Source organism: Mandrillus leucophaeus, unplaced genomic scaffold (assembly GCF_000951045.1).
Source record: "Mandrillus leucophaeus isolate KB7577 unplaced genomic scaffold, Mleu.le_1.0 Scaffold646, whole genome shotgun sequence".
NCBI classification, from domain to species: domain Eukaryota; kingdom Metazoa; phylum Chordata; class Mammalia; order Primates; family Cercopithecidae; genus Mandrillus; species Mandrillus leucophaeus.
In genome coordinates, this window is record NW_012106986.1 from 835,751 (window position 1) to 851,508 (window position 15,758).

Here is a 15,758-nt window from a genome sequence, read left to right on the forward strand (position 1 = left end):
AGGGATGCTACAGGCCTTATTTGGGTCAAAAGGTAAATAACTACAAATATTAGACATCATTTTTAAACTTTCAGTGAAATGCCATAGGTGTATCACTACTGAACACTGATGGAATAAAACAAAATCAGAAACAGAAAACAAAACTGGGCTGGGCAAGGTGGCTCAAGTCTGTAATCCCAGCACTCTGGGAGGCCAAGCCAGGCAGATCACTTGAGGCCAGGAGTTTGAGACCAGCCTGGCAAACACAGCAAAACCCCGTTTCTACACAAAAATTAGCAGGGCATGTTGGTGCACACCTGTAATTCCAGTTATTTGGGAGGCTGAGGCAGGAGAACCTGTTGAACCCAGGAGGCAAAGGTTGCAGTGGGCTATCGTGCCACTGCACTCCAGCCTGGGTGACAGAGCGAGACTCGGTCTCAAAACAAAGAAAACCCAAAACCCCTGCAAAAATCCAGATATATTTAAAAGTTATGATTCACTCTTCTAGAAGAGTCACAGTCAAATCTTTTAAAAAAGTAATTACCCCAAGGGTTTCAATTTCCCTGCATCCTCACCAACGTATTGTCTGTATTTCTTTTGGGTGTTAAGTGATCTCTCACTGTGGCTTTGGTTACATTTTCCTAATGACTAATGATGTTGACCATCTTTTCATGTGCTTATTGCCATTTGTGTATCTTTGGAGAAATGTTTATTCAGATCCTTTGTCCATTTAAAAAATTGGGCCATCTTTTCATTGCTGTGTTGTAAGAATATATATATGGATATTAGTACCTTATCAGATACATGTCTGCAAATTTTTTCTCCCATTCTATGAGTTATCTTTTCACTTTCAAGATAATGTCCTTTGAAAGACAGAAAATATTTTGATTTTTTAATTTATTTTATTTTTATTTTTGAGACAAGTCTTGCTCTGTCACCCAGACTGGAATGCAGTGGCATGATCTTGGCTCACTGCAGCCTCTGCCTCCCAGGTTCAAGCAATTCTCCTGCCTCAGCCTCCCAAATAGATGGGATTAGATGTATCCACCATGACACCTGGCTAATTTTTGTATTTTTAGTGAAGATGGGGTTTTGTCATGTTGGCCAGGCTGGTCTCGAACTCCTGACCTCAAGTGATCCACCTGCCTCGGCCTCCCAAAGTGTTGAAATAACAGGCAAAGCCATCATGCCCGGCCAAATTTGTTTTAAAAGTGTTACCTCTAGCTGACCACTAAGCTAATAAAGCACAAAAGTATTTAATTTTGAAGAAGTCCAAATTATCTTTTTTGTTGTTGCTGGTTGCTTCTGCTTTTAGTTATATTATGAAATCACTGCCTAATCCAAAGTAATAAAGATTTATACCTCTGCTTTCTTTGGAGAGGTTTATAGCTTTAGCTCTTGCATTTAGCTCTGATTCATTTTATCTCGTTTCTATTTTAACCTTCCTTTTTTGATCTGTCTTTTGCTTCTGTCTTGGTTCTACCAGAGATACTTAATGCTATTTCTCAGTTGCTTTCTCTTAGATATATAGTCCTTACAGAACTAAAAGTAGAACTACCATTTGATCCAGCAATTCCACTACTGGGTATCTACCTAGAAAAAAAGAAGTCATGATATGAAAAAGGTACTTGCACACAGGTGTTTATAGCAGCACAATTTGCAATTGCAAAAATATGGAAAAAGCCCAAATGCCCATCAATCAATGAATGAAGAAATTTTGTATGTGTATATATATACACACACACACACACACACACCAAGTGTATGTGTATATATACACACACACACCATGGAATACTACTCAGCCATAGAAATGAAGGAAATAATGGCATTCGCAGAAACCTGGATGGAATTGGTGACCTTTATTCTAAGTGAAGTAACTCAGGAATGGAAAACCAAACATCATACATTCTCATTCATAAATGGGAGCTAGGCTACAAGGGTGCAAAGGTATAAAATGATACAATGGACTCTGGGGACTTGGGGGAAAGAGTGGGAGCAGGATGAGGGATAAAAGACTACACATTGGGTATAGTGTACACTGCACAGGTGATGGATGCACCAAAATCTCAGAAATCACCACTAAATAACTTATTCATATAACCAAACACCATGTTGCTCAAAAAATCTATTGAAATAAAAAAAAATGTAGTCCCTATTTGAACTTTTTTTTCTAATTCTTTCTGAGATTATAACACAAATCCTCACAGTTATCTAATCAATGTCACTGGTGAAGAAGGGGAGAGAGATATCATGACTACCAAGTACTATGAAACAGGTTCATGGAACTCTTCCATGAAAGCTGTCCTCACTACTTTGGTGAATAAACTTGTAGCAGATAAATAGCTCCTCTAGGCAATTTATCGCTTAAAAATAACAACGACCTGCTTGGGCAACATGGTGAAACTTCATCTCTATAAAAAATACCAAAAATTAGCCAGGTGTGCTGGCGCATGCCTACAGTCCCAGCTACTCAGGAAGCTGAGGTGGGAGGATCGCTGGAACCAGGAGGCTGAGGCTGCAGTGAGCTGTGATCACACCACTGCACTCCAGCCTGGGCAACCGAGTGAGACCCTGACTCAACAAACGAACAACCAACCCCCCCAAAACCATGATTTCTTATCTTCATTAGTTATTTTAAAAAATCAAATTCTTATTGCTAAATGAAAAGTGAAAACAAGATTGCTAAACTCTAAGTAGAAAACTCAAAGTGAAGGAGAAAACGAAATTAAATAAATTATTTCCTAGAGCTGGCCTATTTTAGGTGAAAGGCCATGATATCACTGTTTAATTCATTTAACAGAAAAAAATATGCTTGCTTCTTGATCAGGTATTACCCTGAATGTCAAGGCAAATGTTCAAGAAAATCATTAATAAGGCTACATTTTATACAATGTTTACATGTTTCATGAAATAAAATAATGAAATAATAATTTAACCTCCAGGTAACTTACCTCCTTATGAGGATCTTTATGTGCTTCCAATGTTTTCATGACAGTCAATTCTGCATAGTTTTTAAATCTTGCTGGTTGATGCCTTAGGATTTCTCTTAAAACCTTTAACGCCAAAGCCCTGATTGTAGGCTAAGAAGAAACATTTAAATGTTTTTAATATTTTGGGTTGTAGATAATCTTTAACATTTTCAATTTTTTTTTTGAGACAGAGTCTCGCTCTGTTGCCCAGGCTGGGGTGCAGTGGCCGGATCTCAGCTCACTGCAAGCTCCACCTCCCGGGTTTACGCCATTCTCCTGCCTCAGCCTCCCAAGTAGCTGGGACTACAGGCGCCCGCCACCTCGCCCGGCTAGTTTTTTGTATTTTTTAGTAGAGACGGGGTTTCACCACGTTAGCCAGGATGGTCTCGATCTCCTGACCTCATGATCTGCCCGTCTCGGCCTCCCAAAGTGCTGGGATTACAGGCTTGAGCCACCGCGCCCAGCCAACATTTTCAATTTTTGTAACTTAAGGGTCTTAATAATGGGGGAGGAGTTGCAGACAACTGCATAAAGTATGCGTTATACTACATAATTAAGTTTTCTTATCTCTAGTTGAAAATTTATATTACACTTACTGTATTTGCAAGAAATCAACAACTACATTCAGACTATAAAAAGGAGTTTTGGAGCTGGGCATGGTGGCTCATGCCAGTAATCCCAGCTCTTTGGAAGGCTGAAGCAGGTGGATCACTTGAGGTCAGCAGTTCGAGACCAGCCTGGCCAACATGGTGAAACCCCGTCTCTACCAAAAATACAAAATTAGCCACGGGTGGTGGCACGTGCCTATAATCCCAGCTACTCAGGAGGCTGAGGCAGAAGAATCGCTGGAGCCTGCGAGGCGGAGGTTGCAGTGAGCTGAGATCACACCACTGCATTCCAGCCTGGGCTTGAGAATGAGATTACTTCTCAATAAATAAATAAATAAATAAATAAAAAGTTGCTCCTGAGCAACTAATCTAAATATGTAAAACAAGTAACATGTACTTTTCTATAAGAATTCAGCCTGCAACCTTTCATTTTTCCTGTTGTTAATTGTTCAAAATTGTTGAGCTACTTGGTTTAGAAGAAAAAGTACTTCCTAGTGAAAAGTTCATGCAGAAAGAAGCAGCAGAAGAGACTCATGCTTCCAATTTCTAAATCCGTGTAGCACTGGATTAACAGGCAATCTAAAAGAGACAGAAAGGACAGGCTACTGTTTACACATTTTGCCATTTACCTCTTTATCTCCAAGGGTTTCAAGCAATAAAAGCAATATTGTTTTGAAGTGTTCATCCCAAACACTAAAAGATTCTTCCTGTGTCAGTTTCATAAGTTCATAGAGGGCGATTTTTCTTTCTTCTACACGCTCATTATGGTTAGACAGCTCCTTCAACAACTCTGCAACTAGGTCAGAATGGTCTAGGGAAAGATCTGTCGAAAGGACATGATATTACTTCTGTAACTTTATAGGGTGATTCTCACAAGTATGGGGATAACAACTTTATGTGATGAAACACAGATAAAACCATTATGTTTGCGGTAAAAAAGACACAGAAAAAAAGACTTAAGTAATTTTCTTTTCAATTTTGTCATTCCCAAAACACTGGTGCTATCATAAAACTTTGTGTAATAAAAATCCACAAAAGTGAGACCAGTATAATGAACCCTTATACACTCATCACCCAGATTTAACAGTTTTTAAGATTTTACCATTCTTACAGCATCTTTGTCCTCCCTTCCCTTTTATCTGAAGTATTTCTAGCAAATCCCATATATGTCATTTCCTCTTTATATACCTCAGTATGTATTTCTATGGTTTCATGCCAGGAGGCTTAAATGGTTTTTAGTGATGATAAAAACGACCACTAGATTTAGGTAGTGACAATCTAATCCCACTATTGTAAACTTCTTCATAAATCACCCCCTTTTTTTCTGAGACAGGGTTTCACTTTGTCGCCAAGGCTGGAGTATAGTGGTGTGATCATGGCTCATTGCAGTCTCCACCTCCCAGGCTCAATTGATCCTCCCAACTTAGCCTCCTGAGTAGGTGGAACTACAGGTGTGTACCTACACATCCAGCTAATTTTTGTGTTTTTTGTAGAGAAGGGGTCTCACCATGTTGTCCAGGCCAGTCTGGAATTCCTGGGCTCAAGTGATCTACTGGCCTCCCAAAGAGTTGGGATTATAGGCATGAGCCACCATGTGCAGACTATCAATGGTTTTGGCCACTGATTGTTGTTGAATCACTTATTTTAATACAAGTTAAAAATGGTGATTATCTAATCATACCACTCCTTCCATGGGGTAGAATTCTTCTGTAGAGAATAACTTTATCAACTAGACCTATTCTGATTATCCTGAAATACAATTCGATAGAAAAGGCAGAATAGATTCTTAATATAGCTCTCTTTAAATTTTAGCATTGAGTTAGGCCCAGCGGTTACCAAGGAGTTTTTATTTGTTTTTGCCTTCTTTTTACAAGCACAATTACAAACTCATGGATTTTATAACCATGAAAAGTCACTGCTTGTTTTTAAACAAGTTATCAGACAGTGCTTTAAACCATTTTTGTAGGAGTAACAGTTAAATCTAAGAATTCACATTTGAATGTCACAAAATACCAGAGTTCTTCTTAAAATTTTTTGATGATCAAATACATGATAAATTCAGCCCTTGAGAGCAGGTAGTGCCCTAGACTTGTGCCATAGACTAATTTCCTTCCCATCTCTCTGGAATGAAACAACCATAGAGCACGCTGCAGACCAATGCATCACTATTGTTGGTTTTAACAAGAACTACTGCAGCAGGATGAATGTATCTCTATAAATCCCACAAAAAAATCACTTCCGGAAAGCTGTAAGTTAACAGATTTTGGAAGATGTTAAAGGATCATTCTAAGAGTGTCTTTTATTTCAGCTGGATGTATGGGATTCACAAGAAAATGCTTTTCACAGGTAGTCAGTTATCTTTTCCATGAAAGTAAGCTTTGCAATTACTCTAGATAATTAGAAATGACCTGATATATAATGATCTGGACAGATGACTGGCAGAAAAATAATTTCTTCCAGAGAAAGCACCTAGATTGCTATAAAACTGAATTATCTGTATCATACTAATGAGATAATCCAAAGGTGCTGAATCTTTCCTCTTCTGACAGACAGCAGCACCATGGTCAAGGGAAAAGAACATAGGCTTTGTAGTCTCATTAAATCTCTGCCTCTTACTCTGTGATTGAAGCAGTTTCCTAATTACTGCCGAGGTGCAGTTTTATTATCAGTAAAATGGGAAAACAGCATCTGCCTCCTAGGGTCATGGTGAGCACTTGGGCCTAGAATACAGTAAGCTCATTAATGTTAATTCTCCTGTGTCCTTCTGACAAATATTGAAACAATTACAATTCTGATAATATTTTTGTGGCAGTGCTCAAGAAGTACGAAATAGTCTTTCAGCTTGGCAAACTTTTATATGAATCTTTCCTGAATAACTGCACTATCCTCACTAGAGGTAGTATTCTAGAACATTATAGTTCCTAGTAAGCTTAACAAAGGTTATCAGTGGCTTTTTCTGGACTTGTTAACTTTGATAAATGTGTGTGCCTGATTGTAATGTGGGCAGAAACACTGGGTGAGAGACATATCAGATATTCAAATAATTTCCTTTTATAGAAATTCTGACTTGAACAAAATTATCCTTTGCCAAATTTTAGATTTTAAAAATAAAAAAAGGAGGGGAAACTGCATGGGGGAGGAGAATAAAAGAAAAATCAGAACAGAAATAGAGAACAATTTTAAAAAGAATAATGTTAACAATGTTCATAATAAAATAATGTCAAACAGGGTCTTCTTCATCTCAACATTAAAAATGAAAATAGACAATAAATGAAAACAACTGCCATACAAAGCATGGGACTACTACTGCTGTAGTTTTTTTTCCTTTTTCTTTTCTTTGTACTACTGTAGTTTAGCTGAGGGCTTATCCATCTTCAAAGAATGTTTACTCAACATAAAATGGCTGCCTATGTTTCAGAAGTAAATCACACATTAGACTATGATGAAATAGTGTTCTCAAGTTCAAAAACACTATACCCAATTTAGATTTCCATAAAGTCTTCCTTTACCAAACATAAAATATATGATCCTTAGTAAATGAGAAGATAATTAGGGAATAAGGGAATGATCCTGACAAACTGTCATAATTTTGGCTTTATGATATTTTTGATATGTTGTCTCTCCCTCTTTTTTTCTTTTTTTCTGCAACAGAGTCTTGCTCTGTCACCCAGGCTGGAGTGCAGTGGCATGATCTCGGCTCACAGCAACCTCCATCTCCAAGGTTCAAGCCATTCTCGTGCCTCAGCCTCCCAAGTAGCTGGAATTACAGGCATGCGCCACCACGCCCAGCTAATTTTTGTTAGAAATGGGGTTTCACCATATTGGCCAGGCTAGTCTCGAACTCCTCACCTCGGGTGATCCACCTGCCTCGGCCTCCCAAAGTGTTGGGATTACAGGCGTAAGGCACCGCAGCTGGCCGATATATTGTCTCTTGACATGAGAAGATGGTAAAAGTAATCAAAGAAATGCAAAGGATAATTTTTAAAAAGTTACCAAAATTATAAATGACCAGGCATTAGGACAGATTCCCAAACAAACTATAAGAAGGGTATCCACTGATGAATGTATCAGCTTTAAGCCCAGACAGGTAGGAAGGGCGTCCACATAGAGTGGTAATCAAGTGTAAGCTGTTGGAGCCAAAGTGAAGTAAGAAGGGCATTCACGGTTTTCAGTGAGGATGGAATGGCAAAGCTTAGCAGGATGAGGAGTAGATCTGTGCAAGTAAGGAGGTAGTAGCAGAGGCAGCAGAAAAATTGGCAGAAAAAATGGTTGCATACAGAGGACTGATCAAATCAGTAAATATATTAAAGACAACGTAAGCTAGGTTTCTCACTGCCAGAAAAGTGGGTTATCAATCTGGAAATTAGAATTTCCTTGGTGCGAGAATGGAATTGGAACTACTGGTGTAAAAACATGGTTTTTGATAGATATGGAAACAGAAATGTAAATCTCTAAACACACACACATTCCCTAGCTCTGACCACTGAGAGGTCTAGGGAGCAGTGACATCCCACTAACAGTGAGTACATCTAGAGTCCAGATCTTAGCCTGTAAAAACCACCTTTCCTTAATAGGAACGATGGATCCTTGGAGAAATGACTGATTCCAGGACTGAAGCAGGGATAGTACAACAGTACCAGAATGCAAGGATGCGGACATGTCAAAAGAACAACAAAAGCCGGCTTGAATGGAATCCTGTTGGTCAAATCAAGGGCAATTTGAGCTTCAAAATAAATAAATAATGATCGTTATAATGGGAAACGATGAGTCTATACTGTTACAAATATGTATGTCAATTTTCCCAAATAAATTTTCTAGAATACAAAATAAAAAATTTCCTAAATAAATGAATTCAAGTTTAAAGATGAACAGAATATGTAACCTGTTTAAAAATATTAGTGTCTCCTGATAAAACACTTATTAATTACAAAGAGAAAAAGTAACTTCACAGTAAGGAAGTCTGGTAAGCCCCACCATAATCAGGAGATCAAAGTTAACAACACCAGTGATGGAGCACAGTGAAACCATGTGTTACTAGAAAGGGTGCAATGAAAAGAATGCACCATCGCTTCTGCAATACTGATGCTGAGAATGTATAACCTCATTCTAATCATGAGAAAACATCAGACAAAACTACATTCAGAGAAATGCTACAAAATAACTTCAAAAGTGTCATGGTCATGAGAGCTAAGGAAAGACTGAACACTGGAGGAGAACACTGATGGAGATGTGATGATTAAATGCAATGTGTGATTCTGAAATGGATCCTTTAGCTGTAAGATATTATTGAGATTCTGGGAAGATGGTAGATTAGAAAGCACCAGGACTCTGTCTCCTCACCCAGACAACAGGATCTGTCTGATGTAACTATTTTGGAACTCTAGTCTACTGAAGGCTTATAACTTCTAGGGAAAGTTTTGGATGGTAAAACGTGGCTAATTTCTATCAATTTCGGCTCTCAGTACAGTAGCAACTACCCATCCCCCATTACCAGCCCCAGCCCCTTGGCAGGCAGCTGTGCACTTGTTGCTGGAGCAGCTTGCACAGAGCTTGTGGGAATCAGGGCATGAAAAAAGAACCTTATTCTGTGAATACTGAGGATCTGTGTACTGTTAACTGCTGCTTTTTTTTTTTCTTCTAAAGATCCTTTCCAAGTCCTAGTCACTGCTGCTTCTAATAACAGAGGTACAAAGAGGCAGGCAGCCATTATTGTTGCACCTTTCCTCACTATTGCTAAAGTAACTTCCAGGGGCTTAACGGTCCTGCCCCTCCTATTACATTTTTCTCTTTTTCCTTGTTGGGAGCCAGACATTACAGACCAGGATATTCAAAAACAACTGCATATACATGGAGAGTAAGAAAGTGACAATGCATGCCCAGAAAAAGATACAGGCTCAGAAAGGATCTGAGAAGACTTTAAGTTTATACCTCAGGCTGAGGCTGATCTTTGGCATAGAGAAAGCCTGCAACAATCAAAACCAGAAACAACAAGCAAAAATAACAAAAGCCAACAATCTCTGGGGTATTGAGAGCATCTGATTTCCAATGTAACCACATTATTAGATTCAAATATTCAGTTTTCGACAAAAAAATCACAAGGCATATGAAGAACCAGGATAGTACAGCATACTCAAAGGAAAAACAAACAGAAACTGCCCTTGAAAAAGATCTGATGGCAGATCTACTAGACAAAGATTTTAAAATACCTGTCTTGGCCGGGTGCGGTGGCTCAAGCCTGTAATCCCAGCACTTTGGGAGGCCGAGACAGGCGGATCACGAGGTCAGGAGATCGAGACCATCCTGGCTAACACGGTGAAACCCTGTCTCTACTAAAAAATACAAAAAACTAGCCGGGCGAGGTGGCGGGCGCCTGTAGTCCCAGCTACTTGGGAGGCTGAGGCAGGAGAATGGCGTAAACCCGGGAGGCGGAGCTTGCAGTGAGCTGAGATCCAGCCACTGCACTCCAGCCTGGGCAACAGAGCAAGACTCAAAAACAAAACAGAGCAAGTCTCAAAAACAAAAAAACAAAAAAACCTGTCTTAAAGATGCTCTAAGAAGTTAAGATGTATATAAATTTATGAAAATAATGTATGAACAAAATGGAAATATCAGTAAAGAGACAGGAAACCTAAAAAGAAACCAAAAAGAAATTCTGGAATTAGGAAGTATGGTAACTGAAATAAAAAATTCACTAGTGTAATTACTTAATAAGCATATTTGAGCAGGCAAAAGAATTAGTAAGCAGAGCCTCAAGGATATGTGAGACATCATCAAGTGAACAAATCTACTCATTGTGGGAGTATCAGAAGAGAATAGAGAGAAAAAAATTTTGAAAAAATAATGGCTGAAAACCTCCAAAATTTGATCAAAGATATGAACATAAACATGTAAGAAGCTCAATGAATTCCATGTAAAATGAACTCAAAGAAAGCCCCATCAAGATACATGATAATTTTCAAAAGGCAAAGACAGAATCTTGCAAGCAGCAACAGATAAGTGACCAGTGACACAAAAAGGACCCTCAGTAAGATTATCAGCAGATTTCTCATTAGAAATGTTGGAGGTTAGAAGGTAGTAGGCTGATATATTCAAAGTGCTAAAAGAAAAAAACTGTTAACCAAGAATCCTATATCTGTCAAAACTGTCCTTCAAAAGCGAGGGAGAAATTAAAAGTACACTAGACAGTAACTTGAAACCATATGAAGAAACACATCTCAATAAAGGTAAATATATACATGGGCAATTATAAAAACTACTATTATTGTAATAACAGAACGTAACTCCACTTTTTGTTTTCTACATAATCTAATAGACTAATATAGTAAAAGTTTGTATTTCTGGAGACAATTGTACAAAAACGTAATTTTATAATGTCAACAACTGAAAAGGGTGGGGCCAGAGCTGGAAAAACACAGAGTTTTTGTATGTTATTGAAATTAAACTGGCATACATTTAAAGTAGCATTATAAATTTAGGATATTAAATGTAACCCCCATGGAAACAACCAAGAAAACAGCTATAAAATATACACTAAAGGAAATAAGAAACTTAAACATTTCACTACAAAACAACTAAACACAAAAGTAGTAATGTAAAAAGTGACAAGCTATAAGGGGTACAGAAAACAAATAGCAACATGACAGAAGTAAGTCCTTTTTTATCAGTAATTACTTTAAATGTAAATGAATTAAATCACCCAGTCAAAAGACAGAGATTAGCAGAATGGATAAAAAAGGATAGAAAGATATTCTATCCTTTTGCAAATAGTAATTACTATTACTATTTACATGGTATATCAACAGTAATAGTAATAGGTATATCAATAAGTAATAGTCGGAGAGCAGGGGTGGCTATACTAATGCCAGACAAAATAGGCTGGGTGTGGCGGTGCATGCCTGTAATACCAGCACTTTGTGAGGCCAAGGGAGGCAGATCACTTAAGCCCAGGAGTTTAAGACCAGACCAGGCAACACAGCGAAACCCCATCTCTACTAAAAATACAAACAATTAGCCAGGCGTGGTGGCATGTGCCTGTAATCCCAGCTACTAGGGAGGCTGAGGTGGGAGAATCACCTGAGCCCAGGAAGTTGAGGCTGCAGTAAGCCAAGAGCCATTGCATTCCAGCCTGGGCAATGAAAGTGAGATCCTTAGGAAAAAAAAAAAAAATCAGACAAAATAGACCTTAAGTGAAAAAAAGGTTACAAGAGATAAAGAATGAGGACATTATATATTAAAAAGATTCAATTATGCATCAAGAATAAGTAACAACTATAAACATGTATGCAGCTAATGACAGATCATCAAAATATATGAAGCAAAAACTGACAGAACTTAAAGGAAAAATAATTTTACAATAATAGGTGGACTCTCACTCTCAATAATGGATAGAACAAAGAGACAGAAATAAGAAAACAGAGGACTTAATACAATAAAACAACTACATCCAACAGACATATATGGTGCACACAAGACATTTTTCAATATAGGTTATATGTTGGGGCACAAAGTAAGTTTCAGCAGATTTTAAACTATGGATATAATACACAGTATCTTCTCCCACCACATGAAGCTACAAATCAGTAACAGGAGTAAAACTGGAAAATTCACAAGTTTGAGGAAATTAAACAACACACTCTTAATGGATCAAAGAAGAAATGAGAGAACCTAGAGAGACAACTGAATAAAAACAACTACATACCAAAACTTATAGGAGAGAGTGAAAACAGTGCTAAGGGGAAAATTTATAGCTATAAATGTGTTAATTTAAAACTAAGAAAGGATAAAGGGGCAAGATGGCCGACTAGAAGTAGCTAGTGTGCATGGCTCTCACAGAGAGGAAGGGAAGGGGTCAGTAAACACACCTTCAACTCAAACATCCAGGTGCTCGCAATGGGACTAATCAAGGAAACAACCTGACCCACAGAGAACAAAGAAAAGTAAGACAGGACAACAGCCCACTAGAGAGCAACACGGAGCCAGGGGAACCTCCCCTGCCTAGGAAAGCGGTGAGTGAATATGTGACCCCAGGGAACCATGCTTCTCCCACCGATCTCTGCAACCCTCGGGTCAGGAGATCTCCTTGTGCACCCACTCCACCAGCCTTCAGTCTGTCAGAACTATGTGGAGTCTTGGCAGTGGAGCCACTCAGGCATGTGTGGAGACCCTGGAGCCTTACACACTCGGGCTTTCAGACAAAGGTAGCTACAGCTCCGGCAAAGTGAGAGTTTAGACCCCCGTACATAGCCTTAGGAAAGAGGCTGAATCCAGGGGACTGAGCAGTGATAGCCTGCAGGCCCCACTTCCACAGCACCTCACAAGATAAGACCCACTGGCTTGGAATTCCAGACAGCCACCGGTAGAGGCACCGCACCTCCCTAAGAAGGAGCCGGGAGGGGCGGGCTGCCATCTTTGCTGTTTGGGTGACTTGGCTGATCCAGCCTTCTGGCTTTATAGAGTTTGAGCTGACCAGGGGGCAGAAGGGATTCCCCCAGCATAGATGCTCTACCAAAGCGTGGTCAGGTTGCTGCTGCTGCTTTTTAAAAAAAATTATAGCTGGGATAACAGGTGTGCCCCACCACACCCAGCTAATTTTTGTATTTTTAGTAGAGATAGGTTTTTACCATGTTTGCCAGGCTGTTCTTGAACTCCTGATGTCAAGTGATCTGCCTGCCTTGGCCTCCCAAAGTGCTCAGATGTCATAATACACAGAGACTCAAAATAAAGGTATGGAGGAAAATCTACCAAGCAAATGCAAAACAAAAAATCAGGGGTTGCAATCTAATTTCAGACAGAAGAGATTTTGAACCGACAAAGATCAAAGAAGACAAAGTAGGACATTCCATAATGGAAAAGGGTTCAATTCAACAAGGAGACCTAAGTATCCTAAACATATATGCACCCAACACAGGAGCACAGATTCATAAAGCAAATTCTTAGAGATCTACAAAGAGACATAGATTCCCACACAATAACAGCAGGAGACTTCAACATTCCACTGATAGTATTAGACAGATCATCGAGGCAGAAAATTAACAAAGATATTCAGGACCTAAACTCACCATTGGACCAAATGGATCTGACAGACCTTTATAGAACTCTCCACCCTGAACCAACAGAATATACATTCTTCTTATCATCGCATGGCACATATTCTAAAATGGCCCACATAATTGGATATAAAACAATCCTCAAGAAATGTAAAAGAACCAAAATCATACCAGACACAAGTTTGGACCACAGCACAATAAAAATAGAAGTCAAGACTATGAAAATTGCTAAAAACCATGCAATTATATGGAATTAAACAACATGCCCCTGAATGACTTTTGGGTAAATAATGAAATTAAGGCAGAAATCAAGAAGTTCTTTGAAAACAATGAGAACAAAGATACAAGACTTTGAGATACAGCTTTGGCAGTGTTAAGAGGTAAATTCATAGCACTAAACGCCAATATCAAAAAGTTAGATCTCAAAATAACAATCTAACTTCATAACTGAAAGAATTAGAGAAGGAAGAACAAATTAACTTCAATGTTAGCAGAAGATGAGAAATAAAAATCAGAGCTGAAATGAAATAAATTGAGACACAAAACATTCAAAAGATCAATGAATTCAGGAGTTGTTTTTGAAAAAAATTAATAAAATAGGCCACTAGCTAGACTAACAAGGAGAGAAGATCAAGATAAACACAATTAGAAATGATGAAGGGAATGTTACTACTGACCGCACAGAAATAAAACAACCATCAGAAACTACTACGAACACCTCTATGCATACAAACTAGAAAACCTAGAAGAGACAGATAAATTCCTGGACATACACACCCTCCCAGAACTGATGCAGGAAGAAACTGACTCCCTGAACAGACCAGTAACAAGCTCCAAAATTGAATCAGTAATAGATAGCATACGAATAATAATAATAATTTTAAAAAGTCTGGGATCTGATGAATTCACAGCTGAATTCTACCAGATGTACAAATAAAAGCTGGTACCATTCCTACAGAAACGATTCCAAAAAAGTGAGGAGGAAAGACTTCTTCACAACTCATTTTGAGGCCAGCATCACAGAACAATACCAAAACCTGCCAGAGTCTGGGTACGGTGGCTCACACCTGTAACCCTAGCACTTTGGGAAACTGAGGCAGGCAGATCACCTGAGGTCAGGAGTTTGAGATCAGCCTGGCCAACATGGTTAAAACCCATCTCTACTAAAAATACAAAAAATTAGCCAGGTGTGGTGGCATGCACCTGTAATCCTACCTATTCGGGAGGCTGAGGCAGCAGAATTGCTTGAACCCAGGAGGTGGAGGGTGTAGTGAGCCAAGATCACACCACTGTCCTCCAGCCTGGGTGAAGGAGTCAGACTGTCTCAAAACAAAACAAAACAAAACAAAAAACCACAACAACAACAAAAAGAAAACTTCAGGCCAGTATCCTTGATGAACATCAATGTAAGATTCTTAAGAAAATACTGGCAAACCGAATCCAGCAGGACATCAAAAAGTTAATCCACCATGATCATGTAGGTCTCATCCCTGGATGCAAGGCTGGCTCAACATACATAAATCAATATATGTGATTCATCACATAAACAGAACTAAAGACAAAAACCACATGATTATTTCAATAGACACAAAAAAGACTTGATAAAATTCAACACTGCTTCATGTTAAAACTCTCAATAAACTAGGTATTGAAGGAACATACCTCAAAATAATAACAGCCATATATGACAAACTCACAGCAGCCAACATTAGTCAAAGCTGGAAGCAGCCCCCTTGAAAAATGGCACAAGACAAGGATGCCCTCTCTCAACACTTCTATTAAACATAGTTTTGGAAGTCCTAGCCAGAGCAATCAGGCAAGAGAAAGAAATAAAGGGCATCTAGGTTGGGCATGGTGGCTCACACCTGTAATCCCAGCATTTTGGGATGCTGAGGTGGGTGAATCACTTGAGGTCAGGAGTTCAAGACCAGCCTGGCCAACATGGTGAAACCCCATCTCTACTAAAAATACAAAATTAGCCTGGAGCGGTGGCGTGTGCCTGCAGACCCAGCTACTTGGGAAGCTGAGGTAGGAGAATTGCTTGAATCCAGAAGGCAGAGGTTGCTGTGAGCCAAGATTGTGCCACAGCACTCCAGCCTGGGTGAAAGAGCAAGAGTCCATCCAAAAAAAAAAAAAAAAAGAAAGAAATTCAG

General features: G+C 39.0%; 1 protein-coding gene across 1 annotated transcript in view; it reads right to left on the reverse strand.

Annotated features, from left to right (window-relative positions):
* The window catches only part of CLASP2 (cytoplasmic linker associated protein 2), an 89,713-nt gene that overhangs the window by 16,533 nt on the left and 57,422 nt on the right, over positions 1–15,758 (reverse strand). The window contains exons 15-16 of the mRNA XM_012001019.1: positions 4,189–4,382; positions 2,934–3,062 (exon numbers count right to left, since the gene is read on the reverse strand). Coding sequence (XP_011856409.1) covers positions 2,934–3,062; positions 4,189–4,382 — 323 coding nt within the window. The remainder of the gene's footprint in view (positions 1–2,933; positions 3,063–4,188; positions 4,383–15,758) is intronic.